The sequence below is a fragment of the Penicillium verhagenii genome (genome assembly GCF_028828195.1).
Source record: "Penicillium verhagenii strain IBT 33310 chromosome Unknown utg000005l_segment0_segment0, whole genome shotgun sequence".
Lineage (NCBI taxonomy): Eukaryota > Fungi > Ascomycota > Eurotiomycetes > Eurotiales > Aspergillaceae > Penicillium > Penicillium verhagenii.
The window spans coordinates 595,867-612,237 of NW_026643169.1; the positions used below are offsets into that span (position 1 = coordinate 595,867).

The 16,371-nt window shown below is 48.0% G+C and overlaps 5 protein-coding genes across 5 annotated transcripts; 2 read left to right on the plus strand and 3 right to left on the minus strand.

Annotated features, from left to right (window-relative positions):
* Window positions 1-29: 29 nt before the first annotated feature.
* Window positions 30-1,831, minus strand: N7466_003795 (uncharacterized protein; the record flags this gene model as incomplete). The annotated part of the gene is made up of 4 exons (XM_057163192.1): window positions 30-278; window positions 347-451; window positions 510-1,714; window positions 1,768-1,831. 4 exons carry the CDS (start codon window positions 1,829-1,831, stop codon window positions 30-32), a joined length of 1,623 nt encoding a protein of 540 aa, XP_057021873.1.
* Window positions 1,832-2,979: 1,148 nt separating this feature from the next.
* N7466_003796 (amidohydrolase family protein) lies at window positions 2,980-4,093 on the plus strand (the record flags this gene model as incomplete). The annotated part of the gene is made up of 2 exons (XM_057163193.1): window positions 2,980-3,090; window positions 3,194-4,093. 2 exons carry the CDS (start codon window positions 2,980-2,982, stop codon window positions 4,091-4,093), a joined length of 1,011 nt encoding a protein of 336 aa, XP_057021874.1.
* Window positions 4,094-4,632: 539 nt separating this feature from the next.
* Window positions 4,633-6,382, plus strand: N7466_003797 (cytochrome P450; the record flags this gene model as incomplete). The annotated part of the gene is made up of 6 exons (XM_057163194.1): window positions 4,633-4,836; window positions 4,903-5,370; window positions 5,440-5,588; window positions 5,652-5,819; window positions 5,870-6,119; window positions 6,188-6,382. The coding sequence occupies 6 exons, from the start codon at window positions 4,633-4,635 to the stop codon at window positions 6,380-6,382; spliced, it is 1,434 nt and encodes a 477-aa protein (XP_057021875.1).
* A 104-nt stretch (window positions 6,383-6,486) lies between these two features.
* Window positions 6,487-7,491, minus strand: N7466_003798 (uncharacterized protein; the record flags this gene model as incomplete). The annotated part of the gene is made up of 3 exons (XM_057163195.1): window positions 6,487-6,827; window positions 6,922-7,386; window positions 7,455-7,491. 3 exons carry the CDS (start codon window positions 7,489-7,491, stop codon window positions 6,487-6,489), a joined length of 843 nt encoding a protein of 280 aa, XP_057021876.1.
* Window positions 7,492-10,221: 2,730 nt separating this feature from the next.
* On the minus strand, window positions 10,222-11,532 carry N7466_003799 (cyclin family protein; the record flags this gene model as incomplete). Its single annotated transcript, XM_057163196.1, has 1 exon — window positions 10,222-11,532. One exon carries the CDS (start codon window positions 11,530-11,532, stop codon window positions 10,222-10,224), a length of 1,311 nt encoding a protein of 436 aa, XP_057021877.1.
* Window positions 11,533-16,371: the final 4,839 nt, after the last annotated feature.

Genomic DNA, 16,371 nt, shown 5'->3' on the forward strand with positions numbered 1-16,371 from the left:
TTGTAACAATGAAATGTTTGGACAATACGCTATAACGCACGGTGGGTAACTTGCTTCTCTGCCATCTTTCTGTAAGATGCCGCGGTCCATAGTCGTGCTTGCTTGCCCCAGATCAGAAGAGGAACGGGGATGAGATAAATGGCAAAAGCCACAAAGGCGCAAAGAATGTGGAGATTTTGCATGCCCATACCGTTGACCCATGGGGTCAAGACGAATAGTACGATAACGGAAATGATGTTGCGCATGAAGATCACTCCCACAAGAGCATTACCGATGATCTGCGCCGACATAATTAGACTCAAATCACTAAGGAAAAGAACATTATTCGTATCCATGGGGCACTCACATCCTGATAGCAATCCATAAGGTAGGACAGCGCAATACCGCTAATAGCAGAAAATGCAAAGCCGAAGACTCCAAATCCAACTGCCAGTAGAGACCATTGTACTCCCTAAAACTCATTAGCACGCTGCAAACTCAAGAGATAAACGAAAAAGGGTGTAACAAACATAGGCAAGACCCAGGCCAAACATTAATATAGATCCAGGAATGAGGATAGCAACAGGCAATGCAAGCCAGAGCCGCATCTCCGGTTCGTAGATACCACCATTTCTCTTAGATAGCCAGAGAATGTGCTTATCGCTCAGCCAGCCACCTACTGGGAAACCCAGCATAGCGCCAACGAAGGGTGCCAGGTTCATCAGACCGATGCCAATCGCATCAAAGTTCCAGGGAGGCAAGATCATATACGAGGCCTGGAGCGAAGTCATAATCGCAAACCAGGCTAATGTGGAGCCATATGTGATGGCAGCGTATGCCACTGCTGGGAAAGTAAACAATGTCACGATCGGCTGATATAGATGGGGCCACATCGACTCGGGTGTAACTGTAATCCAGGCCATACGCTCCTTGTATGACTTCATGCTGATGTTGCGATTGATTGTCGGTGGGCGAGTGAGTAAGCCCGGATTAGACTCGACAGCATCGTCGTTGGCCTGCTTGGTATCCTTTTGACACTTGTCCAAATCCGCCTGACTCGTCTGGGGCTCCTGGATAACAGATTGACCGTGGATAACGGGGACAAATTTCGACTCCTCAAAGAGGAAAACAACGCAGAACAGCGTCACTCCGAAAAAGATCACACACCACCACCACATCCATCGCCATCCCTGGGAATCAACGATATATCCAGAAGCAACAGGGCCAAGGAAGGCTCCTGCGGACTGAAAGATAACGAACAACCCGTTCATGGTGGCATGTTGGTGGACGAAAAAGAGATCTGCAACGGTGATCTGTACCACGATCTCGCTAATCGCACCTCCCAACCCGGAGATGAGGTTGGAACCAATAAATCCGCCTACTGTGGTCATCTCTCCTTGCCACACGCAGGATGCAAGTTGAAGGGCGACGCTAAAAATATAGATCGGACGGCGGCCATATTTATGGACCAAAGGGATGAAGAACACACATCCAATGGCAAGACCGCCATAGTTGACAGCTGCACCGGCGTTCAAAACGCCAATAGAGAAGCCCAATTCCGTCTGCATTGGCCCCCACGCGGTGAAACCAATATCAAGTTGTACGAAAGTCCATAGCACGAAGAAGCTGACTAGTGTGAAGTTCAAGGCTTTGCGAGCTGTCGACCAGTTAAGAGGATCATTGGGATCGTCCGAAGGGGTCGGGAACAGAACTAGTTGATCACTGGAGCGACTGACTGACTAAGTTAGAGTTTGGAACTCAGGATAGACTCGCACAGCTGTAACTTACTATCTTCTAGAGCGACCGTTCCAGGTGCCCAGAAGGACTCATCTCGATCCTGCTCGTTCACCATAACGGGGATCAATCAATCTGGGGGCAAAGAAGTGCAACAAACCAAAAGATTTTGGTTTTGGTTTTGGTTTTCTGGAGACCAGCGGCACGCACACGTCTGCCCTGGGCGCTTCATTTAAGTGTACTCGACGCAAGGAAAGGGACGAGCGGAGTTGTTTGGCCACCGAGGTTGTTATCTGGGTGACTGGGTCAATCAACAAGGGTGTGGGCCCGAACAAAGAAAAGCGATAGTAATCGATCGAATCAGGTGCCGTGAAACAGGCCGGCTTGGCGTTATTTGGTCTCCTCCACTCTGTTCGAGTCTCCACCCCCGCTTATCTAGCTCGTTAGTCTCGTAACTTCCAACGTTAATGGCTAGCTCTAGCCGACCAGAGCTCGTCATGATTCTTTGTTATACGCGTTGGCGGCACAAAGTCCGCTAAAGAAGGTTCGGGGCGTGCCAGGTGCTCAACTTGGAAGTCCTCGCCTGTAGACTAGTAGTAGATGAGGAGCAATCGCCAATGAACGCAGAGTATGGAGCCCACGTCGTATTGGGAAACGAATTGTGGTTGAGAGGGTTAAAGTCAGTTCTTTGAGCCATTCATTCAGCTGCGTGATATGTAGATCTGGACTGCATATACGAAGGAGAATTGTTACCTGTCGGTTTTTGTTTTCTTTTTCTTTCTAAAGTAGTCCCCTGTCCCCCTTCCCCCTTCCTACTTCGGCTTCTTGCAAGTTGAGCAAACTTTCGTCACATGATTTCTCCAGTTGGCAATGGTAGCAGTTACAAAATACTAGTAGGTATTGTACTTGCCATATACTCAGTACTGATCTACTGGTCAAATATCGAGGGCAAAAAACCCAATAAATTGATTTGAGAAGATCTCGGTTCTCCAGAGTCTTAACCGATGTGTTGTCAAGATACCTGGAGAATTGAGATAGCGACCATATTTATCAGTAGAAAATATTGAACTATCAAGAAAGTCCAGTGGTTTTAATGTAGTTACATAGATGATGTTAATAAGCCCCGTCGCCCACAAGTTACAACGGAAGGGACGGCATACCATTTGCGGGGACTATCATTGGCCCCTCATATTAAGCCTTCATACAAAAAACCCACCTCACCCAATCGGAATTATTTAACTCATGTAATTTGTTAAATCATTCAAGATGGAGAAAATTGATTTGCACGCCCATTGCGTACCTGCGTCTTACCGCGAGTACTGTCTTCAGAATGACTTTGCAGGAAGAGGCCATCCCGATGGAATGCCAGCCATACCCGTAAGCTACCAACCCACCCAGAACCTTGTAAACAACGAGAGAGAGAGAGAGAGAGAGAGAGAGAGAGAGAGAAAACAATGAGCAACAAAACTGACCTTGTCAGGACTGGGATGCGCTATCTCACATCGAGTTGATGAAGAAACTCAACATCAAAAAATCCGTTCTCAGCATGTCTTCACCAGGCACACATCTGACCCCAGGCAATGACCAAGAAGCCCGAATCGTGACCCGCCGAGCCAACGAGGACATGTCAAAGACCTGCATCGAGCACCCAGACCACTTCCTCTTCTTCGCATCTCTCCCGCTCCCAGACGTCGAAGGCTCTCTAGCCGAAATCGACTACGCACTCGACCACCTCGGCGCCGTGGGCTTCCAAATACTAACCAACTCACACGGCATCTACGCCGGCGACCCACGCTTCGTCCAAGTCTTCGACAAACTCAGCGAAAGAAAGGCAACCGTCTTCTTCCACCCAACAAGCTGCCACATGCAGCACCCGGAGACCGCATCCGTGATTCGCGTAACCCCGAACCCGGGCGTCCCGAGCCCCCTGATGGAGTTCATGTTCGACACCACCCGCTCCATCGCGAGTCTCATCACCTCTGGCACGGTGAGTAGGTGTCCCGGTATTACTTTCCTCGTGTGTCACTGTGGAGCCACTTTCCCGCCTATTCTCGCGCGGATCGCGGAGTTCTCGAGGTTCTTGTCTACGGGCGGGGAGTCTGTGTCACAGGAGGAGATCAAGAATATATTGCAGACGCGGTTCTATATTGATCTTGCTGGTGTGCCGTTCCCGGATCAGATCCATGGTATGCTTCGTGTTGTTGATACATCGAGACTCTTGTATGGAAGTGACTATCCATACACCCCGGCGCCTGTCGCTGGGGCTTTGGCCCAGAAGTTGGATGAGGGTCTAGAAGAGAATTTTGGGGTTGAAGTAGCGCAGAGAGTCTTGTTTAAAAACGCGGAGGAGTTCATCTCCAAACTCCGGCCGGATGCTTAAGTCTCCGGCACCGAGTGGGATATGATCGATCAACTCATGTGCCCTCGGGGCCTGGAATAGTTACCACCCGGCAATGTCATTTATTATAAAAGTACCGTCTATTTAACACTTATCCTATTATTAGCATCTATTCCAAAGCCCAACCCCTCATCATTCTCACCGTGTTCCAAGGTTAGATACATAGATCCCACAAATATAAAGCGGATGTCGATCAACCAAGGTTGGAGGCGGGATCTTCCCCATGTTTTAGCTGATGAAATGCGGGGGATGGCGTCCGCATAGCTCTAATGAAACGAGTGTCAAGCTTGTACATAGGCATAAATAATCGATATCAACCCAACATGTTAAATTGGATCCATAAGCTATTATCTTCCAAAGCCAAGGAGTTATTAAAGTAGTACTCCCAAAGCCAAATCCTCTACGTCATGGGACTTCTATCTGAAATTCAACACCACTTGCAGGAAAAGCCCTGGTTGGTGTTATTAGTACCGATTATTTTCATTACCGCAAAGTTCACTTCAAATTTATTAAGATCAGGACTGCGGACTCTCCCCGGACCAAAATTCGCCAGATTCTCACCCTTTTACCGTGCATGGAAGATATCCAAAGGAGACGCACCCGTTTTTTACCGCAACTTGCATGAGAAATATGGCCGGATTGTCCGGACAGGACCGAATACCGTTGACATCTCCGACCCTGATGCCCTGCCCGTGATATACGGGATAGGTAGCAAGTTCCTTAAGGTACGGATCAAGTATATGAGAAATACAACTCAAGACAGAGACCCCACTGACATTGAAAATAACTAGTCCGCTTTCTACGATGCCTTCAGTCCATTCTATGAGGACATAGTCATGCCTAGCATGTTCTCTGTCCGCGATCCAGTCGCCCACCAGGCACTTCGGAGACCGGTTGCTCAAAAGTTCTCCATGTCCTCTATCAAATCGCTTGAGCCATTCGCAGACGAATGCAACAAGATCTTCATCGACGCAATGAGAGATCTGGAAGGACAACAAGTTGATCTTGGTGTTTGGCTACAGTGGTACGCGTTCGACGTGATCGGAGCCATCACTTTCCAAAGTCGGTTCGGATTCATGGAGAAGCGACAGGATGTACGCGGTATGATAGGTGCGCTGGATGCAGGCCTGCACTATGCAGGTATTGTGAGCCAGGTCCCCTTTCTTCATCGGTGGATGATGGGAAATATTTGGGTGGGGAAATTCTTGGCTGCTCAGCCATTTTTCGATGCTCCTGATCCTTTTCGGACGATGGTCCAGGTATGTTGACCTCTCTTCTTGGATTTTGATTTTGATAAAAATTCTTTGATCTGATGGGTTTAATTGTAGTTCACTCAAGAGTGTATCGATGACTATGATCAGCGTTCCGTCGAGGAACATGGGGATCGGCCGGATTTTCTTGCTTGGCTTAGAGGCGAGGAGGCAAAGGGTAAACCGATGCCTAATCGTGATATTATGAATCATCTGAGCAATAACCTGTGAGTTTGAAGAGAGGCCTTGAGTGGCCATACAGATTGCTTATGTCTGACTTTTGCTTATAGGCTTGCTGGGAGCGATACCACGGCAATCTCTCTTCGCGCTATTGTCTACTACCTTGTGCAGAACAAGGCAGTTTACAGAAAATTACAGAAGGAGATCGACGAGGCTGATAAAGCGGGAAGACTGTCTGAAGACATCACTTATGCCGAGTGCCTAGAGCTTCCTTATCTGTGAGTTTTGTCAATGAGGTGGATATCTATGCAAAGCTGATAAGAAATAGACAAGTCGTCATGAAAGAAGCAATGCGGTGCAACCCCGGAGTATCATTTCCCCTTGAGCGTATCGTTCCTCAAGGTGGAATCGATCTCTGTGGAGTCCATCTAGATGCAGGGACTATTGTCGGGATGAACGCGGCGGTTGTACACCATGACAAGTCTATATATGGAGAAGATGCCGCCATTTTCCGACCAGAAAGGTGGACGGAGTCTAGTGAGGAGGAAGTCAAAATCATGGATAGAAACCTGATGACAGTAAGTTTGCACCAAATATCTTATTTTCTCGGCCTGATAAATGGTCTGTTATGCTGACATCTTCTCAGTTTGGATATGGCTCTCGAACGTGTGTTGGAAAGAACATCTCTATTATGGAAATGGGGAAACTGGTTCCACAGCTTATTCGCAATTTCGAGATTGAATGGGCATCTGAAGAACCGGAATGGCGAGTCGAGACATTCTGGTTTGCGAAACAGCATGGGTTGAAATGCCGGTTGAAATCTCGCACTTCACACTATTGAGTTTCAGTATATCGTGTCGCTCAACCTTGGGAATCCACATGAGCCCTTGGAATTGTCAAAATCAAATAGCAAACAATATAACGTGGTTACTAGTACATCCATCATTAATTCATCATTCCGTTCCAAGTGATACGCGTCTCCTCATCGTAGATCTCCGGCATCTCAACAAAGTAATGATTCTTCCCAGAGATCAAGATCGCCCGCTGATACAACTCCTCCCCAGGAATAGTCGTGCCTTGAGAGTCGACCATGGCTTTTCCAGCCATCATCTCCATCACTACATCAGTCACTTCAGACATGGGAATGACGATTCTCTCATCAAAAAACGCTTTGATCTCAGGTGTCACCAAGGGAGTCTCGACCACGCCCGGGCAAATTGCATTCATCTTGACCCCTTCCTCCCGAAGTTTCTTACCCATAGAGCGTGTAAACCCAACCAATGCATCTGAGACAACGTCAGCTCCGGGAGATCTTGGAAAGATACATAGGGTATTGGAATGTCCATCGAAAACATCCAAAATGGACCCTCAACAACTTACGCTTCGTTGCCACGTAAATCGGCGCATTCATACAGGGATATAAACCCCCAATACTCGACGTCAAAATAAGATGTCTACTCCCGTTCTCGGATGGCGGGCATCTACGGAAATAATGCATCGCCAAATAACTCGTGTAAATGGCACCATCCAAATTGATGCCGAGAACGCCATCAACATCAGGCTGCGGCGGGATACTGGTTTCGTCTTGCTTGGCGTAAAATGGGGCGGCGGGGTGTGCAATGCCGGCATTTGCGAAGACCAAGTCCAGACGCCCGGACTCGGCGAAGATCTTGTCGAAGACGACGGCTTGCGCTTGGTAGCTGGATACGTCTGCTTGGTGGAAGGTTGTGTTTTTCAGTGGCGATGCGGCGTCTTCGCCGCGTTGCTTGTTGCTGCCGATTATGTGGATCTTCCAGTTGCCGGTGCTGTCGAGTCTTTGGGCGACGTCGAGGCCAATGCCGCTCGCTTTGTTCGGAGGATGGACTTAGTATGAAGCTCTTTTTTTTTGTTGTGGTTGGTGAGAAGGTTCTTACTGCCGCCTGTTATTATTGCGATCTTGATGATAGCCATACTGGAAGACTTGTTATGTGAGATAATGATGAAGGTATGTACAGTAGAGATAGATTGAAGGTTTCATATTTCTCAGGATATTTACAATGAGGGGGTAATGATCTGTGCGGATGGAGTTTTACGCTAAAATGAAGTTGGATATGGCATGAATGTATGATTGGAAGAGACATCTGGATATATGGATGTGTTGAATCATGCTGAGGTCCCCGCTGCGGGGGGTTTCTACAGCAAAATCGCTTATATGAAACACGTTTCTATTGGTTGAAATAAGTGGAAGATTGGATCCACTATGACGTAGTAGTAGCTACCATATTGGGCCAGGAATCCCAGGCAGATCCGTGGTTCATCGTGATTAACCTCATGTTTTATAGATCTTTAATCTTCTAATAGAAATAGCCTCGGATTTGAGATTAAAGTCATCTTTTTCAAACTCAGGACTGAATAGTATAGATATACCTTTGCTGATAATTGGAAACTCTCCCTAGGGGTTCGGCTCAGATAACGTTACTCGCCGAACAAGGGTAGACTGACACTCAACTACTGATTTAGTACTAGTAGGTAGTCAGTAGCTCCAAGGCTGGAAATACACCGACATCCTTCGATACAGAAACGCTCCGAGCCTTGAAACACTTGAATGCGTGATGCTGCGACTATTGGGTGTCCTAGATTCATAATCTTCAATTATTGATGTCATAATTCCGACCCTACATCCCCAAAATGGCCCCACCATCCTTGCAAACAAACATTACAACCCCTCGCAATTTTCGAATGGACAAACATTAATGAATCGGAACCAACAAAATCAACCAACAAAATCAGCTCCGATCCCGATATTGCGTCTTACCACTGACCGTGAGGATTGGAGGATCAAGATCCCTCCCTCGGAGTCCGATCAGCGCCAAACAGTGTGATCGGGAGAAAGGCATCGTATTCGATCTATTTCATCCTTCCATTCTATTCTCTTCCATTCGGATTTACTTCCCGGCCCCATTTCCCCAGTACCGATATTGATCCCGGAACATTAGATCACTAGGACTCTTCCTTTTCAGGAAACCAGTCTGACGCGAGTCTTATTCCGATTGCTGAAACGGGCTACGGTTGCTTCTGGGATTTCCGATTTGAGCTACGTGCTCCGGTCAATAGCTAGTGTTATGGATCGGGTCAGCCTCGAGTGCAGTTAAGAATCGGGTGCGACTGTGGTCTGATTTTTGTTATATTTTGTTGATTTCCCTAGATTCAGGCCGATCGCGTCTGTACCCTATCCTATAATATGATTATATTCTATCCAGCCTTCTGTACCGTATTTGATCGAGTCCAACTTTAGAGACTTGGATACGAGCTAGACATACATCGCAGCCGCACATCAGCTCCACTACATACATTCCACAAACAATTTGTCCCCAATCATGCACCTCCACTCCGCCTCACCTATCACTCAGTGGATAACCACCGTCCTCAGAACCACCAGCGTCGATCCATTGTTATCGGTAAGTAAGCATTCTACGCGACAAGGCAAAGGCAAAGGCAAAGCAAGGTGCTCATTTTGCTCACATCTATCACACCGCCAGATGCAGCTCTATACCCTGGTGCTAGGGGGATTGTGGCGTGGCGTCCCATATGTTTTACTGTATCTACACAAAAGATTAGCCCGACTTCCCCGAATAAAGACCTGACTTTCCTTTTTTACATCCATCGATGCAAGTCTCCCAGGAAAACAAATAAGCACCGAGTACATGCATATGGAATATGTAATAAAGGTCCATCCTTGTCTTGGATATCGTGCCACTAGTCTCCTCATCCCTAGATAATCAATGAATGAGTAATTTAGTGGGCGATTTCGCCTCCGGACCGGTGAGCCGGACGGTAACGAGGTATGTGGGGCTGCTTTTGTGCTTGTGCACCCTTGCAGCACCGTTGAAACAGGACCAGTTGCCTCGAGCTCTGCAAGTGCAGATGCAGCATTGAGTTGCGGAGAGATTTAAGTACGGGCCGGGAATAAGAGAACGGGGGAGGCAAGGAATGTACATACATTGTACATGTACATGAACGATGCAACTAGTATGCTTAGGTTAGGTACTTGCCGCCGGGAGGCGGGGCGATGTTTTAGATTCAGATTCAGATTTCAGATTCAGAGCTCAGATTGTTTTTGAAATTCACAAATTCCTTTCATTATGAGGTGTACGTTGCTCTTAGGCTGGATGTTCGTCCAACGCAGAGACAGGATGGGAAATTTGAAATAGACAGGATAAGTACATCCGGTAGATACATCACACAAACGTCTAATGGGCATAGATACCATCATCCCAACCGGATCAAGAAGATGATTCAAGAAATGAAAAAAAGAAGATGAAAACACCGGAGACCGAACAGACCAATAACCGATTCGAGACCAAAACCAAAACCAAAACGCCGATGCCAGGATGCAGTATAGCGAGTGACAGGAGTGAAAGGAAAAGTGCATATCTAAAAGACGGCAAGGGGGTGACAAATTCGGGCTTGGGATAAAAGAGGGTATTGTCAAGGGCGTATCAACGGGTTGGGGAATGCTTTTTGAAGTCAAGCAGTAATAAAAGATGTAGGTGGAGGGATGGAGATACTGAGACAAATAAAAAGGAAAATGACACAAAGAAAATGTTGCATGTGAGGGAAGTAGCATCCAGATGCATTGAAAGATGGCGGGGATGGTATGGTATTAAAGATGTGGAGAGCAGAATTCGAGACCAGCTCGGTTTAAGCGTGGGGCCGACCAATACGGCCGTAGGATCCAGTTGCAGAAGCAAGGAAGCGAGCGACAAAGCCACCAGAGTGACCGTGGGTCTTCATCTTCTTGCTAGATTGGCGAACTGGCTCGAAGGGAAGCTTTGCGTCGATGGCGCCGACATTGACATAGCTGTAGGCCAAGGACGCGGTGGGGCTGTTGCTTGTGTCGGAGATGGTAAAGTCGTCATTGCCGTGGGATGAAATAGTGCTGATACTTCCTGGGGTGCCGCGGGAGCTGGGGGCAACGCTGGATGAACGAGAGCAGAGGGAGTTGAAGGTGTCGGCGTGAGAGAGAGGGGGCACATCGCGGATGGAAGGCGGGGAGATAGATCGAGTGGGTCGGTGAGGTGATGCGCGTTGACGGTGGTAGGGGTTGTAGCGATCGGACTCGGCAGCGAACTGCGGAGATTGGGTAGTGTTGATGCTGGGGCAAGAGACATGGCTCGGTAGACGACGAAGAGAGTGATCGGCAACGCGACGACCATCGACTCTGGCCTCCAGCTTTTGACGACGAAGGCGGCTGGCCAGCAGATCCGCCGAAACGTGCAGACGGCGCCTGGAACGAGTGTGAGTAGAGATATCCTGGATGGTGGTGAGCACGGGGGCATACCATTCACGGTGCTGCTGTTGCTTGCGCTGAAGTTCCTCCTGAGCCTTTTGTTCGCGGAGTTGGATCTCGTGGCGCTGACGAATGGGAGCGAGGAAGGGTTCCAAGTATGTGAACAGATCCTCCTCGTTGACCCGGGTATCCCAGTCGAGCAAGAAGAGCAGCTGACGTTCCATCAAGTTGACCTCAGGGAGAGAGAAGCCGAACCCTTCGTATCCCTTCACAGCTGTGTACCTGGCCCAGTGCTTGTTCTTGGGGCTTGAGTCATTGAGGTTCTTGGCGGCGAGGATCAGTGAGGCGAGGAAGATCCGGTGGACAGTACAGCGCATGCCCTTGGCGACAGGTGGCAGACGAGCACGCAGACGACCGAGGTACACGAGGGCGCTCATGAGAGTGGGGACTTGCACCTGCGACCGAGCAACGAGCGAGGCGATGAAGACTTCGGTAGATGGCAATGGTGGCAGGGAGGGATCTTCTGGGTCCATAGGAGGTGTGGCGGGGGGAGTAGGTTGGCCGTGTTGGCTGACCGTGTTGGTCACATGGGCTTCGCACCGGATAACATGTGACGCTTGTTGGGCCAGATAGCTAACCATGTCGCGAGTGACACGCTGCGTAACGAATTCATCGAGGGCAGCTCGGTTGAGTGTCATGGTTGTTGAGGTGTTGTTCTGCATGGTGGATGGAGATATTCGAAGCTATTAAATAGCTTGGATATTTTTGGGAGGGTCTAATGAAAGCACCGGTTGAAAACAATGAAAACAAAGGCGTAGTCAAGGAAGGCTTTCAGTTGTGAATGACCTTGAATGACCTGAAAGAAAGTCTTGGGTTTCCTCGAGCTAAACAAAAGAGCTTTGTGGTTGAAGTTTGAATGGGGGGAAAGAAAACAAGCAACAAAAAGGCCAGTTCAGATTAGAAAACTGGGATTGGTAATGGAACAGCCAAAATTCCTGACCAGCAGGAGACAAATATGGTAGTTCGGCGAGGTTTTTAAAAGAATGCAGTAAGGATGGAGTTGTCGTGTCAACGCTTATCGATAGCCCTAACTGGAAGATTTGGAAGTTCCTTAGGGAGCAAAAGTGAGACCTGCGGCGGAAATTTTTATCGGAGAGACAAAGCCCACTTATGAGTTGATCAGATCAATAGCTTGAGATGAGGTGCAGACTGTTCTGAAATGAGGGAAGGGCAAATTATAAAATGCAATTAAAGTGATTAATAAAGAGTGGAGGTTGAAAGGAGGGTGACGACGTTGAGCATGTGGATGAATCTCGTGAAGAATCCAAGTGGGAATCTGGGAGTAGATATAGCTCCGGTATGCGCCATAGAAAAAAGGGAATAAGGAATAAGGAAAAGAATAAACCTCTGGCGGCTGGTTAAGCTGCAAGGACCCATAGCCAGTCAGCGTGTACAGGGGATGCATAGTTGGATCTGAGATGAACCTTGGCTGAGACTCATGGAATGGGCTTGAATGCATTACATTTGACGGATTTCTGGTTAAGTCTGTGCTCCAATTTCCATCCCTAGATCCATGATTCTTGATTCTAGTAACTATTACCTCTATTGCCTCTATTACCTCTCCCTAGACTATGAATCTCTCATAACTCCATCCTAAGGTCTCTAAGCAACTTCCCAGAATAGTAATCTCTGATCTCTCCAGGCGCTGTGTTCCAACACTAAAAAAGAAAAGAAAAAATTGGCAAAAAAAAATAAATTAAAAATACAAATTAGAGGATTGAGGGGCGATCGCCAACCCAGCTGTAAACTCCAAACTCCACATCCTGCGAGGGGATCAACCCGAGACCCACCATAAATCCACTCCAAATCCAAAGGTACCAAATGGCCAAAGGGAAAGCACGCCAAATGGAGTCTCATCCAGCCCATCCAAGTTCAAGGTCCAGCCTTCTCATTCGTTATGCGTTTTGAAACTCATGACCGTCTCAAGTTAACTCCTCTAAGACGCGGGGGAAAAAAGGGCAAACTAAATTCGTCTAAAATACCACAGGTCGGATTTCTCCCTCTGACACGTCCCTAGAGAATGAGGGGCCGATGATCGATCCCCAGGGACTTTGTCAACCTTGAACCCAAAATCCGGGACAGAGCCTTTTTTATTATTTTACCATTGGAAGTCCGATTAATTCGAATCAAGGTACATAATGAAGCCTAGGGGCCAAAGGATCTCTCTCTCTCGAGTCTCTCCCTCCTTCCCTTTCTTCCCCTTTTGGGTGACATCTTTTTTTATTTTTCTACCGCAGCTGAAGCCTAAGCTAGTGTAGCATATCAGCGCCAGCAGGAACAATGTGGCAAGTCGTGTTTCAATTTGGCGCGTTGGGGATCATCCAATCCCATGTCCGTGCGGAGGTTTTTCCCAAGTGACCCCTGTCAACACGGCGCCACGGGTTGTGGGTCGACAGCGTGTTTCCAGTGGTTCCAACATGCCAAATGACTGATCCAATCATGGGATAACTGACTTAACGCGACCCGTGGTTTGTCCTGACTTGTTTTCAGTGCTACAAGCCACAATAGTTGCTTCACCTCGCGTTATGAGGGCACTCAATCAATTCCCTTGTCCCACCTCCCATGACTAGGGGCTGGGATGGGGAGGAGGAGGGGGAGAGAGTAGGGCAGCGGGGAGGGGGACAAGGTGGTTGGGCTTTTTTTTTTCTTTTCTCCAAAGTACATTCACAACGCATGGACTTGGTTTCCTCGATCTATCGATTTTAGAATTCGATGGCATCTCGATTTCCGAATTTCCAGATTCGTCACTTCTCTGCATGCTCCGTCAATGCATGCAATAGCCCGACAATTCGGAGCCCTGCAAGTTTCTCGAACTAGTATGGATGGAGAAGGGGACCTCGGGACTTGGTCTAAAAAAAGAAAATAATCCAGTCTGGTTATTTTGGGGTTGCAGAGGGTTCCTTGGGGCCTGTCGTCGGTGCTATCTATATAAGCGCCCGTCCTTCCCCCGCGAGCGCTTAGGGAACCTCTTCTCCACTGTCGGTTCCTGGTTACTGGGTTCCATTCACAACCCCAACGTCATTGATCCTAATTATATCAGCCCTGTCTGAAGTACCGCTACGCTAAATCTATTGATAGAAGCGGGTTCATGGTTTATTATTAGGATGCATACGCGCTCGGGTAGACCCCGACTGCGTTCCCGCTATCATTCTGGATGCTACATTTGACGTCGCATGAATGAGGGGAAGATTACAGTGTATGGGTGAGAATGTGCGATCGATTGAAGATGAAGCTTGGAAGTTTGGAACTTGGGGGCGACGGCCTCTCGCTCTTACGCTCTAGATGGCTTCATTGTTGAGAATCGGGGGGCTGTGCCGAAGAAATCCACTATGCGAACGGTGGTGAACTACTTGGATTACTTGAATTTAACCCAATGGTGAAACGGAAGTCTGTTTCAGAGCGACCTGGAGCTGGGTTTCAGGAACCACAGTGTCAAGTTTCAGCGCTAAACAATCAACATCCACTGGTTGCGACCGGGGGGCTGAAACGACCAATGTAAATGCATGTCCCGAGTCTATACCGTGGCCAATGGCGTCACACCCAAATAGACAAGAACATCAAACTCAACTCCATACAGTTTGACATGCAATTCTCGTGGGTTCATGTTTCAAAAGTATGCGATAATCATGGCCAATTGTTCAACAGGTGCTTTCTGATCTTCCTACATCTATGACTTCTTCTTGACGTTCCTTCCCCCTTTCAGTGCTCGGGATCAGGAGTTGGGCCTTGTCGCAGAAGAAGTACAACGGTGCACACGTCTTCTTCAGTGACCATCCCATACTCGTGCCGCTTGCCCCCGCGTCACCTGGCTCATGCATCATCTGATCGCCCTTCTGGTTGAGCGCCTTCTTTTGCTTACGGCTTCTGAGAGCGCCCCAAATGTCCCTAGTGCTAACATCAATCAACAAGGAACGCTAGCCCCAAAGCATTTCCATTCGTGACCCATTGCCAGCAGAACACCAAAGGCGACTAAAAGTGATGGTTCGGCTATTTGACGGGCAAAAAAAAGACCTACTGAAACAAGCAAACACCACCATATGGAAGGAGCCTTCATTCGGAGGGCCTAATGATCATGAATTGCATCGACGCTCTCAGACGAATTACCTGCCAACTCTGGCTTATGAACAAAAAGAGCAGCGAATCCCTCGTTGCCCGACAACAAGCCTGATGTAAGACCGTGCTTAGCCTCATTACCAGCAAACAGCAGAGAGACCAGGAAACGGCCATGCTGACTGAACTTCATGCAATTCAAGAGCCAGGTTTAGCTCGCTAGATGAGAAGTCAATAATGAGCACCTAGTCATGGTGGAATATGATCCCTCCATCAAGTATCAAATTGGCGCTTCCCAGGAGGTGGTCATGGATTACTTCCCATCGGCGTTCACTCCTTCACGAGTAGGCTCACCGAGAATATCTTTCCCGGCAGATTCCGGATGTTGAACACATTATAAAGATCTTTGCTAGAGTGTTGCGGATGGTTTCGCTGTTTGATGTCAACTTTGTTCGCGATGAAAGCCTTGGCCGCCACCAGGGCTTGCAAGAGAGTGTTATATTGAAAGTCTGCCTGGACTTCACGAAAGACACGGGCTAACGTAGAGTTATGAAGCTTTCTGGCTCCACTCTATCGGGAGGGTGCAGCGTTTTACTGCAAGTCGTGAAGTCTACTTGCTTTCGAAGTATAAGCAGGACAAACCGTTTCAAATGATGCTGTAGTCTATTGTGGAGCCCTTGTCCAGGTGATAACTGACCTATTGGACAGCTACGAAATACTCTTCCCCAGCACTCAGTGCTTTGTGAACAGGGGACAGCTTTTCGTCCGCGCTGAAGACAAACCACTTCTAACCTGATGACTGGATATATGGGATCATTTGCAATGAATCTTGGAATCCGAGAGACTGGGTAACTATTGGTTTAGATACTAGTTTGACCAGGAAATTATTTTCGGCTCAATAGACCCGTCACGCATTAATTCCACGCGTGATATTTAGGGGACGCGTAAATAGGCGGAGATTGATTCGCCTGAACGTGACTGAGCGCGCGCAACCTGCCAAATGTTTTAGAAACAGTGTGGTAATATTGGGAAATGGTGTGGCAGTAAAACCAGATCCAAACCTGGGAAATAGATAGCCTCTCAATTCTTCTATGATTGATACTAGTACTTGTAAGCATTTCCCCTTCAACTAATATAGCGGCCCTGGCCAAGCACCTGGACAGAATAGCCTATCAGGACACTGATTTCAGTCATGGGTTTTGACCGACTAGTTGGAAAGACGATTGCTCCGAATATCAGTGTTAAAAGACTGCAGGCCGTCCTGCGGACTACTGCCCACGGTCTGACCTCGTCACTATCTACTACATGTACTCTCAGGCCAAGTGTCCACCTGAAATTCGGGGGTCAATGGTAGGCGTGCCTGTCTACTTTGCATGCATCATCATGCTAAGTGATTCCAGCGACATCACCTCGGGTTACGACAGAAAAGCAGAGGGAAAGCAAAGTGAATT